The sequence below is a fragment of the Petaurus breviceps genome, unplaced genomic scaffold, assembly GCF_028583685.1.
Source record: "Petaurus breviceps papuanus isolate PSGF00001 unplaced genomic scaffold, PetGlider_PUasm1.0 90804, whole genome shotgun sequence".
NCBI lineage: Eukaryota > Metazoa > Chordata > Mammalia > Diprotodontia > Petauridae > Petaurus > Petaurus breviceps.
In genome coordinates this window covers 11,847,729-11,861,836 of record NW_027187348.1, presented here as the reverse complement: position 1 = coordinate 11,861,836, position 14,108 = coordinate 11,847,729, and the positions used below count along the sequence as shown (strand labels likewise).

General features: G+C 34.9%; 1 protein-coding gene across 3 annotated transcripts in view; it reads right to left on the bottom strand.

Annotated features, from left to right (window-relative positions):
• The window catches only part of GTF3C3 (general transcription factor IIIC subunit 3), a 45,946-nt gene that overhangs the window by 23,880 nt on the left and 7,958 nt on the right, over positions 1-14,108 (bottom strand). For all 3 annotated transcript variants that reach the window (XR_011164862.1, XR_011164863.1, XM_069070164.1), the window contains exons 5-9: positions 12,628-12,819; positions 10,974-11,139; positions 6,584-6,731; positions 5,886-5,958; positions 3,958-4,029 (exon numbers count right to left, since the gene is read on the bottom strand). Coding sequence is in view for 1 of the 3 variants with exons in the window: in XM_069070164.1 (XP_068926265.1) it covers positions 3,958-4,029; positions 5,886-5,958; positions 6,584-6,731; positions 10,974-11,139; positions 12,628-12,819 (651 nt within the window). In the remaining 2 variants the exon portion in view is untranslated. The remainder of the gene's footprint in view (positions 1-3,957; positions 4,030-5,885; positions 5,959-6,583; positions 6,732-10,973; positions 11,140-12,627; positions 12,820-14,108) is intronic.

Genomic DNA, 14,108 nt, shown 5'->3' with positions numbered 1-14,108 from the left:
AGTGTTGAAAATTACACCAAGATTCTGAACCTGGATGCCTGGAAGGATGGTGGTATCCTAGACAGTAAAAGGAAAATTGGGAAGAAGAGAAGAAAAGAGAAAAAAGATGATGTAATAATATTTACAGTAAAGATCATGACCTCTCCGTAACTACTTGAAACTCACTATTTCATCCTAAATGAAAATGGGAAGCAGTCCCTGCTCCAGAGCACAGAGGCTGCCCTCTGAGGCCCTGCCACAGTCACAAGGGAGAAGAGAAAGAGAAAGGGGCATTGGAGATGGGGTCATTTTTCCATTGGCATCTGTGTAGTATCTGTAATGGGTACCAAGTGGCAGTAAAATGCGAAATTTAGAAGTGAGGTAAAGCTTACACCCCTGCAAATGCAAGGGACCTGGTAGAGTATTAAGAGTATAGCAGTAAGTGAGCCTGTATTTGAAATAAATTCCACAAGTGAGTGGCCTCTGTGTGAAGGGTAGAATATGATCACATCTTTCCTCCCTCTGACTGGGTGATCAAATACTCCTTGGAGTCAAGTCACAAGCCCTATATTAAAGAACATTAGATTAAAGAACAACATTAATGATGCCAAAATCCTGGGTATATCTCTGTAATGGCTAGCTAATCACAGTCATATCTTACAAATGCTAAAAGTTTATATCTTCTTTATCTTCATCTAAAGTAACAATTAATTACTCTTAAGTACCCACAAATTAACATCCTAAAAACCTTCAAAAACATTCCACCTCTAGATTAAAAAAAAAAAAACCAATTTAATTTGGCTTTCTAACTCACAGAGGTTGGTCCAGTGTTTTAATATAAAGAGACTTTACTTGCATTTGAAAAATATCTTATTTTTTATAGTAAATAAATCTCAATTTTATTAAAAAGTATAATTTTCTCAGTTCAGAGAAACATTAGAGAAAGAAAAAAGCCCAAAATGCAACTTGGAAATAATGAAATCAAAAGATTAAAAAATAAATAACGTAGTAAATTTGTTTCAGAAAGCTAGTCATAGGATGATGCTGCAAGAGTGAACTTGGCCTAAAACTGCACTGAGGCAAAGTTTAAGACCAAGCTAATCAAGATTTCAAAACTATGAGACTATATCTCATTATCAGTCATCTTTATTGCCTTTATTTTTTCTTATTATCATAGATCTTTAATCTTGTCATTAAGAGGAAAAGTAATGTCACCATTTATTATCATTCAGATATTACATGTAAAGTCATAAGATCATAGAGCTGGAAGGAACCTGAGAGGTTTTCATTATGACTGTCCAGTCCTATACCAAAAATCTATTTTTATGTCATTGTAAACAGGTTAACACTACTTTGATGATATCTGTACCGTCACCAAAATTAAAAACCTCATTTTTGCCTCTTTCTTCTCTCTCTCCTCCCATATCCAATGAGACGCCAAGTCTTGTTAATTCTGCCTCCACAACATCTCTGATATCCACCCCCTTCTCTGTACTTAAGCCACATCCAACTTAATTCAGACTTTTACTTTTTCATTACTTTTTACCTGGACTACTATAAAAGCCTCCAGATTCTTGGCTTCTTGTTCCTCTAGGTTCTAACTCATCACCCACACAAGTTGTCAATATAATCTTCCTGAAGGACAAGTATGACCATATCACTTCCCTACTTAAAAACCTCTATTGTCATAGGATCAAATATCAATTAATCACTTTGGTATTTAAAACCAAGTCAAGTCTACTACTGTTCTTTAACTCAGCATTCTACCTCTACCACTAATTCAAGACTCAGATCATGGGACATACCAATGGGAAGCCTTTTCTTAACCTCCTGGCTGTTAGTCCATCTCTCCCCCTTTTCAAATTATTATGTGTATGTTTACCTGTTTATATGTTGTATTCCCTTGATAAGTAAACAGTAGCTGTTTTTCATTTTTTTCTCTGTATCCCTAAAACCTAGTGCAGTGTCCAGTACACAGTGGACAGGCTTTTAGATTGGATGGGATGAATATGAAGCCCCTTCCCAATTATGACTGTCCTCTACACTCTTTCAGGCAGTACAATGTCTATTCTAAAATATGGTAGTTGAGAATGGAACACTAAGTACAGATGTGGCCTGACACATGGTACAGCACAATACTATATATTTATTAAATCCTTCTTCTTGGACACTCTTAATGAAGAATAAATGTGCATTAGCTTACTTGACTTCCACATCACCCTGGTGACTTATACTGAGCCTGCAATCCACTAAAACCCTTGTGTCTTTTTCATATCATCATTACCCTTTATAATCCCTACCATTCCAAATACACACTGGTTATAAAATAACCAAAAAAATTTCACTCAATTGATACTTGATCTCTCTCCAAGTTATGACCCAATTGCAAAAATCTGATGGTCGTTTCTCATTTCCCATCCATCTCAACCTATCTGCTGCATCTCTTTAGGTGCTGACTACCCTTTGCTCACAGACACTGTCTCCTTTCTGCTTCCCTGACACTGAGCTCTCCCGGTTCCCCTACGCGTCTGAATGCTCCTCTCAGTCTTCTTTGTGACTCAGCAACCCTAACATACCCCCTAACTACGAATGTCCTCCTGGGTCATCCTCTCTCTACACTCTCACTTAGTGATCTCATTAGCTCCCATAGGTTTAATCATAATCTCTATGCACAGTACTCACAGATCTATATTAACCAATTTAGCTCTCATGTACTTCATCAGAAATTACTTATTAATAAGCATTTCAAACTAGAAGTCCTAGAGACACCTCAGATTCTAATGTCCAAACTGAATCCATTACCTGTCCTCACAAACCTATCCCTCTCCTAAACTTTCCTATTTTTATCAAAGATAACTCCATACTTCCAATCTTTCAGGTTTGTAACATTGGTGTTACCTTTGAATTCTCACTTTACTCATATATTGAACCAGTAGCCAAATCTTGTTTCTACTGCTATATATTTTTTTGCAACTAGCCCCTTCCCTCTTACTCATATAGTTCCTCCTCACTCCTCACCTGGACTATTGCAATGGCTTCATAATTGGATTCCTTTCACCAAACCTCTCCCCACCCCAATCTAACCTCATAGAACTGCTGAAGTTTTTCCTTAAGCACAAGTCCGATCATGTCACTCCTCTAATCAATAAACTTTAGTAGCTCCCTACTGCCTCTAGGATAAAATTAAAAAATTCCTGTTTGGCTTTTAAAGCCCTAAGCTATTTTTCTAAACTCACTGTATGTTACTCTGGACAGCTAAATGGTGTGGTAAGTAAGAATGCTAGGCCTAGAGTCAGGAAGATCTGAATTCAAATCTGACCTCCCTTACTTGCTATGTGACCTTATGCAAGTCATTTACCCTCCATTTAATTCAGTTTCCTCAACAGTAAAATGGAGAGGATAATAGCACCTACCTCCCCAGGTTGTTGTGAGGATCAAATAAAATAATATTTGTAAACCACTTAGTACAGGGTCTACTAGAATACAGTAGTATTCAATAAGCACTCGTCACCTTCCCTTGCTCCACAATCCAATCAAACTGGCCTTCATTACATTCACCATATATGATACTCATTTCCTGTCTACATGCTTCAGTACTAGTCAACCCCATGCCTAGAAAACACTCCCACTTACCTCCACTTTCATAAGATCTCTCTTCCTTCAAGATGCAGCTCAGTCATTAATGTTCTATAGAAAGTCTTTCCTGATCCCCCAACTAATGGTGATATTTTCCCCTACTATATATTTATTTTATATTTATTCTTAATATACTTATAAATGCAAGTTTTGTCTCAAGCTCCTTAAGAAACTATTTCTTTTTTTTCTTTTGGATTTGTATCCCAAATACCTAGAACAATGCCTACCACAAAACATATAGATGCTGATTGACTGATGTCACATTGATGTCTCTTTCCAAAATCATCTATTGATCTTCAATTGCTTTTAAAATGCAGTCCATAATTTAAAATTGTCACTTACGTATGAGAACAGCATCCTCTGAAAAAGCTTCATTTGTCACTGACTCTTCCTTCTCCTGAACATTCATCAAATCTTTCCCATTTGGAATAACAAAAGGAAAAAAAAAAGGTTAAGTAGTACTACTGAATCCCATCAATCAGTCCTATTTTTCATTTACGAACAATAATTTTCTTTGCTAGTTTTAAATTTTGGTTTATAATCTAATCCTATGGGTATTAAAAAAAAGTATTCCCAATTGATACTTTATTTTTTTTTAATTAACAAAAAAAAATTTATCTTGTAAGACCAATTCATGGAAACAATATCATCAGGCTTACTGCATTCTGAAAAACATTTTCATTCATTTAACAATTAACATTTACTGATTCGTGCTAGATGCTCTGTAATAATTAAGGACATTACAAATCTAATTGGGAAGAAGAGAAGACAAAATATGTACATGAATGATTATAATACAAAGTAGAATACAGTTAAGTGCTATTAAGTGCTATAAGAAGTATAAAGTGCTATCGGAAGTTCAGGGGAAGAAAAAATTGCATTTGATTGGTTAGAGCACAAAACGTTTTATCAAAGTGGCATATCGACTAATCCTTGAAGGATTGAGAGAATTTTGTCATGAAGAGATATGAGGGAAGGCATTCTAAGCAAAGGAAAAAAAATGTAGCAAAGGTATGAAAACCAAAAAAGGGAGGTGGCATATTCAGGGAATGGAAAAATATTTTAGTGTAGGAAATCCCATCAAGACCCCTCAAAAAATATCTCACAGACCTACTCTCTAAACTTGAGATGTCAAACTCCCTAGAACTGTAGCCTAAACTCAAAACTCCCCAGAGTACAGCCCAAATCAGATTAAAATGTTGACTGGAAAATGTTTAACAAAATAAGTAAAAATATAATACAAGAGAGAAAATGTTAATTTGAGGTTTTCCTTGGGGCGGCTAGGTGGCGCAGTGAATAGAGCACCGGCCCTGGAGTCAGGAGGACCTGAGTTCAAATGCAGCCTCAGACACTTAACACTTACTAGCCATGTGACCTTAGGCAGTCACTTAACCCCAATTGCCCCGCCCTCCCCCATGCCAAAGAGAAAAAAAAAGCAAAAAAAAAATTTGAGGTTTTCCAAGTCAATAAGAAACAGCAGGGATCGATTTCTCTGTGAGTTTGATACCACTGCTCTCAACCATTCTTTGATTACATGTAGAACACAAGCCTTGTTGCCATCATGGTAGACTGGGTCCTATACCCAAAAGCTATAAAAATAAGCTCAAACTACTACTAGCTACTACAGGTTCAAACTCCTCAATCACATTACACTTCAAAATCTATTATACTTAGCACAAATCATCTTATTTACCTTTTGTTATGTCTCTCTGTATCTGGCATTATGTGCTTTTTGTACACAGTAACTGCTTAATACATGCTTTTGAAAAGAATGATGCTGCTAATGCCACCAAAGCACAGGGAAAAGAGTGTGGCCTAGAAAAAAAGTCTGCTAAAGAAACCTAGAAATCAGAATGAACCTTCTAACTGGCATTATATAACATCAGACAAAAAGTTACTGTTCACTAAAGCAACTTAATCTTTATTCAACTCAAACTGTATTACCTTCTATTTAATTTGATAATTCTGTGAGCTTTGGTTATTGTTTTTTTAAAAAAGGTTTTTTAGGAACTTTTCAAAGAAGCAAATTGCTTTAACTCTCTAAACTCTTAAGAGTACACTCTACTCACTTCTACAAACCACACTGAATGGTGCATATCAATCTGACTGAAAATAAAAATTTACACACAAGTAAAGAAATTATCTGTTATGCAATCAATCAATATCTCTGAGGAAAAAAATTCTTGGAAAAGCTGGTTATGAGGACATTAACTTTAAAATCCATAAATCATTGCAAAGATGTAACAATTCTATTGTATGTGTAATATTACCTCTATTCTCTTCCAACATGCTCTTTTCAATAACTTTTTTCCATAGTACAATTCCAGAATAATCGGTAATAACCTAAAGAAAGCAGAATTATAACTTATTTCGCCAAAGAAGAAAGAAGGTAAAAGGATTATTTTAGAAAAAAATATCTTTGCAATTTGCAGAATAATTCAACTGATATTAATCATGTCCTACAAAAAGCCATTATGATATACTGAAATTTGTACTTAGAACAAATGCCAACTAAAGATGAATATGATTCAATGCCAAGAAAACTCAAGCCTAAGAATTACACACACCATAGCTATTAGTTTGAATACAATTGTCCTAAGATAAGTAATACAGAACTCTGGCAACTATACTAAATACCAGAAAAACACTTTAACTTATATTTTTAAAAGCAGTTTAAATATGTCTTCTCTTTAAAAAGCCTGATTACAAAACCAGATAGCAATCATTACAACAACATACACTATGTGGGGCTGTTTCCTTATATCACAGAGTCACTGTGCAGAAATCACTTCTGTAAAGCATAAAACACTCAATAAATATGAGCTATAGCTATTATACATACAACCTAATAAAGAGCCAATTTGTCAAATTCTATTTTTAGTTTTAAACGAGAAATATTTATTATTCTCTTCAACACAGAGCAGAAATCTGTTCAAAATCTAAACCTGGCATATGTAAATTCTCCTACCTCTAACGCTTTGTCATGTTGCTTGTTGGAAATGTACAATTCTGCTGCTATATTAACATCTTCCATGGAGACGAGATTCTGGTGTTTTGAAAAAGCTTCCTCAATTATGTTAATAGCTGAAGTGACATCGCTGGCTTCATAATAACTCCTTGGAAGATAAGCATACAAAAACTGACTGAGAATTAGTTAGTTTAGGTTATCAAGCTTTACCTATGTTTGACATTCACAGTTTGCAATATTTTTTACTACCCCAACTTTTAGGAGGGAAATCTTTGTATTTAAAAATATAAGAAGTGTACTGAAATACTTATCCAAAGATTAAATAAGATCTCATAGAAAAAGAGATTTGTGTATAGTTCCAATGTAAATTAGACTTTAAAGAAATTATCAGGGCAATTCTACAAACCAGAGATTGACAAACTATTGTCCAAGCCAGCAATAGTTTGAGGATTCCTACTCTAAAGCATGGATCAGATGCTGGGATGACATAACTGATTTTATGTATGCCCCACAGAACAGGAGGAGAATGTGCCAACCTGACTCCACTCTTCCAACAAACACGGAATGTGGCAAGCCAAAAAAAAAAAATCCTTTGGGTAACCGAAACAGTTCACAAGCCTAGGACTCACAATTATATCACTAGTGTAAAAGCTAATAGTTTATTTATAGAACAGCGGGCAGTATGGTAACTGACCAATCAACAAACATTTAAGATAACAGGACCATAGTTTTGAAGCTACAAGAGGTCTTAGAGGCCAGTTAATTTAACACCCTCATTTTACAGATGGGAAAACTATCCACAGCTATGAAAGGATTTCTTTTCACTCTCCTCTAAGTGAATTTTATGGCTAAGTCAAGTACCTATTTAGTGTTTATTATGGTATATGGTACAAGATGCTGCTCTAAGTATTTTCTCCCAGAATGTCTTCTAATTTTCTGTTTTGTTGAATGAATCATTACTCTTGCTCAAACCCTTACCCAAGCTCATGTCCTTGAGTTTTCAAATGCTTCTGGGTTTTATGTTCCTAATACGCTCCACTGATCAACTTTTTAATTTTTTTCACGGTAACAAATTGTTTCAATAATTACTGTTTTGTAGTATAATCTGAGGTGTGGTCCTGGTAGGTCCCCTTACTTCTCAGCTTTTATTCCCATTATTTTCCTTGAGATTCTTGACCTTTTGTTCTTCTAGATGAATTTTTTAAATAATTTCATTTAGTTGTATAAAGTAATCCTTTGGTAATTTTAACTGGTATGCCACTAAATCTGTAGATTTATTTAAGCAATATTGTCATTTGTATTTGAGTAATCTCACCGAAATATGAACAATTAATTTATTTCAGTAAAGACTATCTAGAGGTTGCATTCATAGAATTCTTGAGTCTTGGTAAACTGACTCCCAGAAACTCTGAAGTAATTTAAAATGAAATACCTTTTCTCTTTATGCTAGGTCTTGTTGGTAATATGCAGACAGAATGGTTAATGTTTTTTAATATCCTGTTACTTTATGAAGTTATATTCTATTAATTTAAAGTTGAATCTCAAGAATTCTCTAAGTAAACTCTCATGTTATCTGCAAAAAACTGCTAATTCATCTTTGCCTATGCTTATTTCCTCATTTTTTATCTTATTGCTACAGCTTATATTTCTAGAACTAGATCAATTAAGACAAAGTAACAAGTGTTCTTGCTTCACCCTCACTGACTGCCCAAACTCTGCAATTCAATGAAACCACCCTTATCTCTATTCTATACACAGGACACTCTATCTCTGACCTCTCTCTTTGCAAAGACAAACTCTCAAGTCTAGCACACACATCCTCCAGATATCTACCTCACAGAATCCTTCTCTTCCTTTGAGATGTAGCTCAAGCACCACTTTCATCATAAAGTCTTTCCAGATCCTTCAGTATAGTGCTTTCCTTCCCAAACTACACTTTGCAATTATTTTATGATTTGTCTTTATACTTATTCTACAAGAGTTTAATAAATGCTTGACTGATTAACGTGTGTTGTGTGTGTCCTTAATTAGAATGTAAACTCCTTGTGAGGGGGGATCGTTTTATTTATTTTATTTGTATCCTTAGTGCCTAGGACAGTTCATAGGACATATTAAGTTTTAATAAATACTTGTTGGTTAACTGATTTTCTAATTTTTTTCCAACATTTTTCCCATCAGTGTTCATTAGAGATATAAGACTATATATCTCTCCTTGGTTTAGGTATCAGAACCATATTTAATCTCATTAAAGGAATTTGTGATCCAATATCTATGATACCTTTAAACATGTTTAACATAATCTCCCTGTTTACATCTGTTTTAAGTCTCTTTTTACTGTTGACTAGTCTGAGTTCAAGATAACTACTTCTGCTTTTCTGAATTAGCTTAAAGCATAATAAATTCTGCCTCAGTCCCATACTTTAACATGAAATCATACTGACATTGTATTTATATAGTTCCAGTGTTTATTGTGGTAAGCTGACCAAGTATTTTATACATTCTATGGTTATTTAAAAGGGAATTTCTCTCTTTTCCTCCCAGGTTTTATTGATGACAGAAAAATGTAGCCAATTTTTGAGCAGTTACCTTATATGCTACAATGTTGCCGAAGATACTAACCTTTTGGTTGACTCTAGGTTTTTCTAAGTATACCATCATATTATCTGCAAAAGGTGATCATTGTTTCTTCTTTGCCTCTTCTTATTCCCTCAATTTTTGTCTTTTTGTTACTGCTAGCACTTCTAGCACTATGTTGAATAATAATAACAGCCCCAGCGCTAAGCTGTCTTACTCTTGTTAGTGCTGTCTTTTGCGATGGCTCTGACAAAAGCATTGGTTTTAGGCTTCTTGTGAGTTCCTGGTGCTGTCCCAGGCAGTTTTTTTTTTTAAAAAAGCAATCGGGGTTAAGTAACTTGATCAAGGTTACACGGCCAGTTATTTCTGGGTGTGGTGCTAAGTATCTGAGCCGGATTCAATCCCCAGGTCATCCCAACAGTGGAGCCAGTGTTCTTACTCGCTGAGCCACCTGGCCGCCCCTCAGGCACTGTTTTGGCCCCTTCTCCTAGTATGGCTCAATCCAGGGCTTCCCGAGTATTATGTTGGCTCTGTCTCCTACTACTTCATTTGTTCTGCTGCATGTTCCTGACTCCTAAGTGTGAGGACCATGTTTGCGGCTTCAACTTTCTCTAAATTCTCTTCTTTGGTAAGCTCACTTATTTCCAAAACCTCCTTTATCACATCTATATAAATGACTTTTAAATTTCTATCACTAGCCCCAATCTCTCCCCCTGATCTCCAGTCCTACTTTTCCTATCCCTATCAAAGTATCTCCACTTGGTTGTCCATACTATACCTCAAATTCAATATATCGAAAACTGAAATCATCTTCCCTTACAAAAACCTCCCCCTCTTCCAATCTTTGCTATTTCTGTTGACCACACTACCTACTGAATAAAATATAAACTCCAGACCCTGGCAATTGTGGCCTTTACTTTGGCACCAACCTACATTTCTAGCTTTATTTCATTGCCTCCCCCTTACCCTTACTCTAATATTATATACTCCAGTAAAACTGGAATAATCATCTTTCCTTATTTTCTCCTAGTATTTTCTACTACTGTGTATTTGGGACATACCTTTTCTCCCCCTCATTCCTAGAAATGCTCCTACCTCCAACTGCTCAAATCCTTCTCTTCCTTCAAGGACCAGTAGCTCAAGAGCCACCGCTATCATGAAGCATTCTCTGATACCCCCATTCACAGTCTTTTTCCTCAAATCTGTGCTACTCTGTTCAGCTCAATATAGTTATTCATGTTCTAGCTTGTATTACTGTTAACTTGTTTACAAGTTATTTAAATCCCTAAGAGCTAGCACTGTGCTTTGTATTAAGTAAAACCTTAGTAAATGTATTAATTCAATTTACAATTATAAAGAAAAGTAACAGAAAGCAATATTGTTGCAAATGTACACTATCACATTTTAATTACAGAAATTGATTAAGCTTTTGTGTGCTAGCCTACTATAACTGTTTCTAGTAGAACATTCCCCATAGAATAAAAATTCCTTGAAGGCAGGGACAATGTCACTTTTGTCTGTGTATTCCAAGTGCTGGGAACAGCACCTGATATGAAGTAATAAATGCTTGCTTTTTTATCTTCTGAGTTTCAAATAGCCAACTTATGAAGATCTTTTACGATATAACTCACTTGTAAGTTGGCAACTTCTGTTTCATTCATGGATCCACTGAAGCATAACTACCTGAACCTGAAGAGAAAAATGTATTCTATTTCAAACATACGTGCCTTGCTTTTTTCGACATGTTAAGTACTGAATTTACTATTTCAAGTATTCAAAAAGCGAGATGCTACAACAGGCTTCCCTACAAACTTACTTTGCCATATCTCTGGCCAACTGCATGAAACGCTCTCCATCAAATGGGGATAAGAGATTTAAAATGCGTCTATAACCATCCATTGCCATTTTATGGTCTCCCATCTGTTCATAAAGGCTTGATCTTTCCCAAAGATAACGAACATTTGTAGGATCATACTTAAGAGCTAAAAATACAACCACAAATAATATATATTCTGGTTAATATACAGCAAAAATACAATACAAAGTGCTAACCTCCCTATTTACATGATGTTTAAACTAAGGCAATTCATGGTATCTTAGATTCAAAACCAAAAGAAACCTCTGAAATCATTTAATTCAAAACCCTTCATTTTAAAATTGAGGTAATCAAAATTCACAGAAGTGAGTAATCCAAAGTCAAACAAGTAGTATGAGGCAAAGCCAAGATTTGAATGTAGGCTTCCCAACTCTAAAGCCAGCACTTTTTTCACTGCACCCTCAGGGGTTTTCTAGTACACTTCTAATCCAAGGCACTATACCTCAGGGCTAGATCCTTCCAGGGTGGCTCCAAACTCAAAACTAAGCATCCTAAGATGCTCTGAATCCTCCATTATGGCCAGGGTTTAGGCCAACACTGAAAGAAATATACTAACTCTAGTCTCATACAAACACTTGGTTCTTTTTCTTTTAGCAAATCTCAAAATGAAATCAAGGTGAGATTAACAAATGAAATGGCCATATTGTAAAGTTCTTGTTGTCAACATATCCTGGTCCTAGTTCACCCCAACTGGGTGTCCAAAATTTAAAACTTTCGTACAGTCTGGCCTCAGGTCAGCAGCTTCTGTAATAAATCTAAGGGAAAACTTCCTAACAATTAAAGCTGAAGTATCTTGGGCAGTTTGCCTACACTGGAAGTCTTCAATCAGAGGCTAGATCAGGAGTAGAGAACCTGCAGCCTTGAGGATACATGTAGTCTTCTACATTCTTCAGTTCAGCCTTTTTAACTGAGTCCAAATATCACAGAACACATTTTTTTATTAAGGAAATTTTTTCTGTGAAGTTTAGATTCAGTCAAAGGACCACATTTGAGGACCTAGAGGGTCACAAATGGCCTTGGGCCACAGGTTCCCACCCCTGAGCTAGATGATCACTTGCTGGGGACATTGTAAAGTAGATTCCTATTTAGGTCTATTCTACATTATATAATTTCTGAGGTACCATATCCAATTCTCAGATTTAAATTTATTTTATCAGTATCTTCTCAGAAAATAAATTGAACCTGTTAAAAATCAATTCTTCAGTTTCCACACCAGAGCAAACTTTGACTCTAAAGTTGCCTCAGTGACCCACCTACTCAAGAAGTTCTGCATTATATTCAATTCAAATATGGATCAACCTTAAAGATGCACATCTGGTCCTATGAGCCAACCCTGGGATAAAATTAGACATGTAGAGATAGTTCTGAGCCAAAGTATCCTCCAAAATAAAGGATTTAGTCCTAGTACCATTTGTCTCATTTACTAATAATAGGAGAATTCAAATTACAAGTTTTCAATCTCAGTAGAATTACAAATTGAATTCATTTTCAAAAACTTTACAACACAAACTAGCAATTAAAATAATTCTAGACTTTGTCATCCAAAATATTATCTATCTATTACAGTAGATATAAAAATGTTAAAACACATTACCTTTTGTATAGCAAAAAATAGCTTGCTTAATGTTGTCTTGTTCTAGTGACATTTCAGCCAGTCTAACCCATTCTTCTGTGTCACTAGGGTTTAAATGTGCAGAAATTAGCTCAAACTGCAATGATTTCTCCATATCACCTTGGTCCTCATATATCATGGCAAGTGTAGAAAATGGTTCATAAGCAAGAGGAGCTAAAAGAGATAAATTTTTTTCAATATTTACAAAAGGCTGAAAAGAAGAAAAAGTGGCTGAGGTAACTATATTCTCAGGGTCTACAAACTATTCCAAAATTCAAACATGCCAATATTTTTCACGTTCATTTTATTTTAGTCATTCTAGGAGAATCTCACAAACAACTAAAAATGAAACTCAGGATTCCTTTAGGTATATATAAACTAATAACTACAATTTTCTTTATTTTATTAATAACATGATAATAACTGACTTTTATATAGTGCTTTTAAAGTCTGTAAATTCTTTTATACAGATTATCTCATATACTCTTAAGTGATTTGCCCAAAATGACATAGCTATTAAACAGGGGCAAAATTTAAAACTAGTCATCCTGACTCCAGGTCCAGCACTCTATTTAGAAAAAAAAAGAGCAAAAAGTATGCCTTTGTAAAACATTTGCTAGATGGAACTTTTACAACTGCCTCCCCATCTTGCCATAAAGGACATAGGCCAATACATTGCAGTCATTGGTATTACGTCTAGGGCACCACTAGAGCTGCATCTCCTAACCAGGAAGAAACTAGACACTTACATAAGGATGTCCAATAGTGTCTATTTTTGATGCAATGAGTCAAAAAATGAAGTACGAACACATCTAGAAATTAATGCCCCAAAATTATATTAAAAGGAAAGGATGGACTGAGATAAAAGGGCATACAAGAATAGTAAGTAACATGAACTATGAGAAATTATCTTGAAGAAAAAGAAACTTACCATATTATCGGTTGTTAAAAAAATAAGAAAAAGAAGTGACATTTACAACATGTAAAGTCTGAAAGAAGGCTCTCAAAATTTAAACAAAGTTAAGAGGTTCCTGATAGTATAACTTAGGGAACAGTTTTCTTTTTTAAAGATTAACTACCTTCTATACAGGGTAGTAGTTTGGCAAAACAATTTTAAGTGAAAGAAGAAAAATCAGTTTTAAAGGTACTTTTATTATCAAGATTTAAGGCTTAATGGAAAAGAAATATGAAAAATTTAGTACTGTCTTTTGTCAAAAAGAAACCCATTTGACACCATCTGATCTGGAAACAGAAAAAGAAAACTTCTTCAATTCTGTTTCAACATAATATCCTTGATATATTTAGAAAAGGTTATCATTATACATTAAGTCTAAAGTCCAAATTTAGAATAATGGAAAATGAAAAACAAGGACTCCAAAACACCAATGAGAAAAATAGTAGCAAATTTAATGGTAATAGAAATAGAATATATTGCTATCCCATTGCTAGCTGAGGTACTTAGT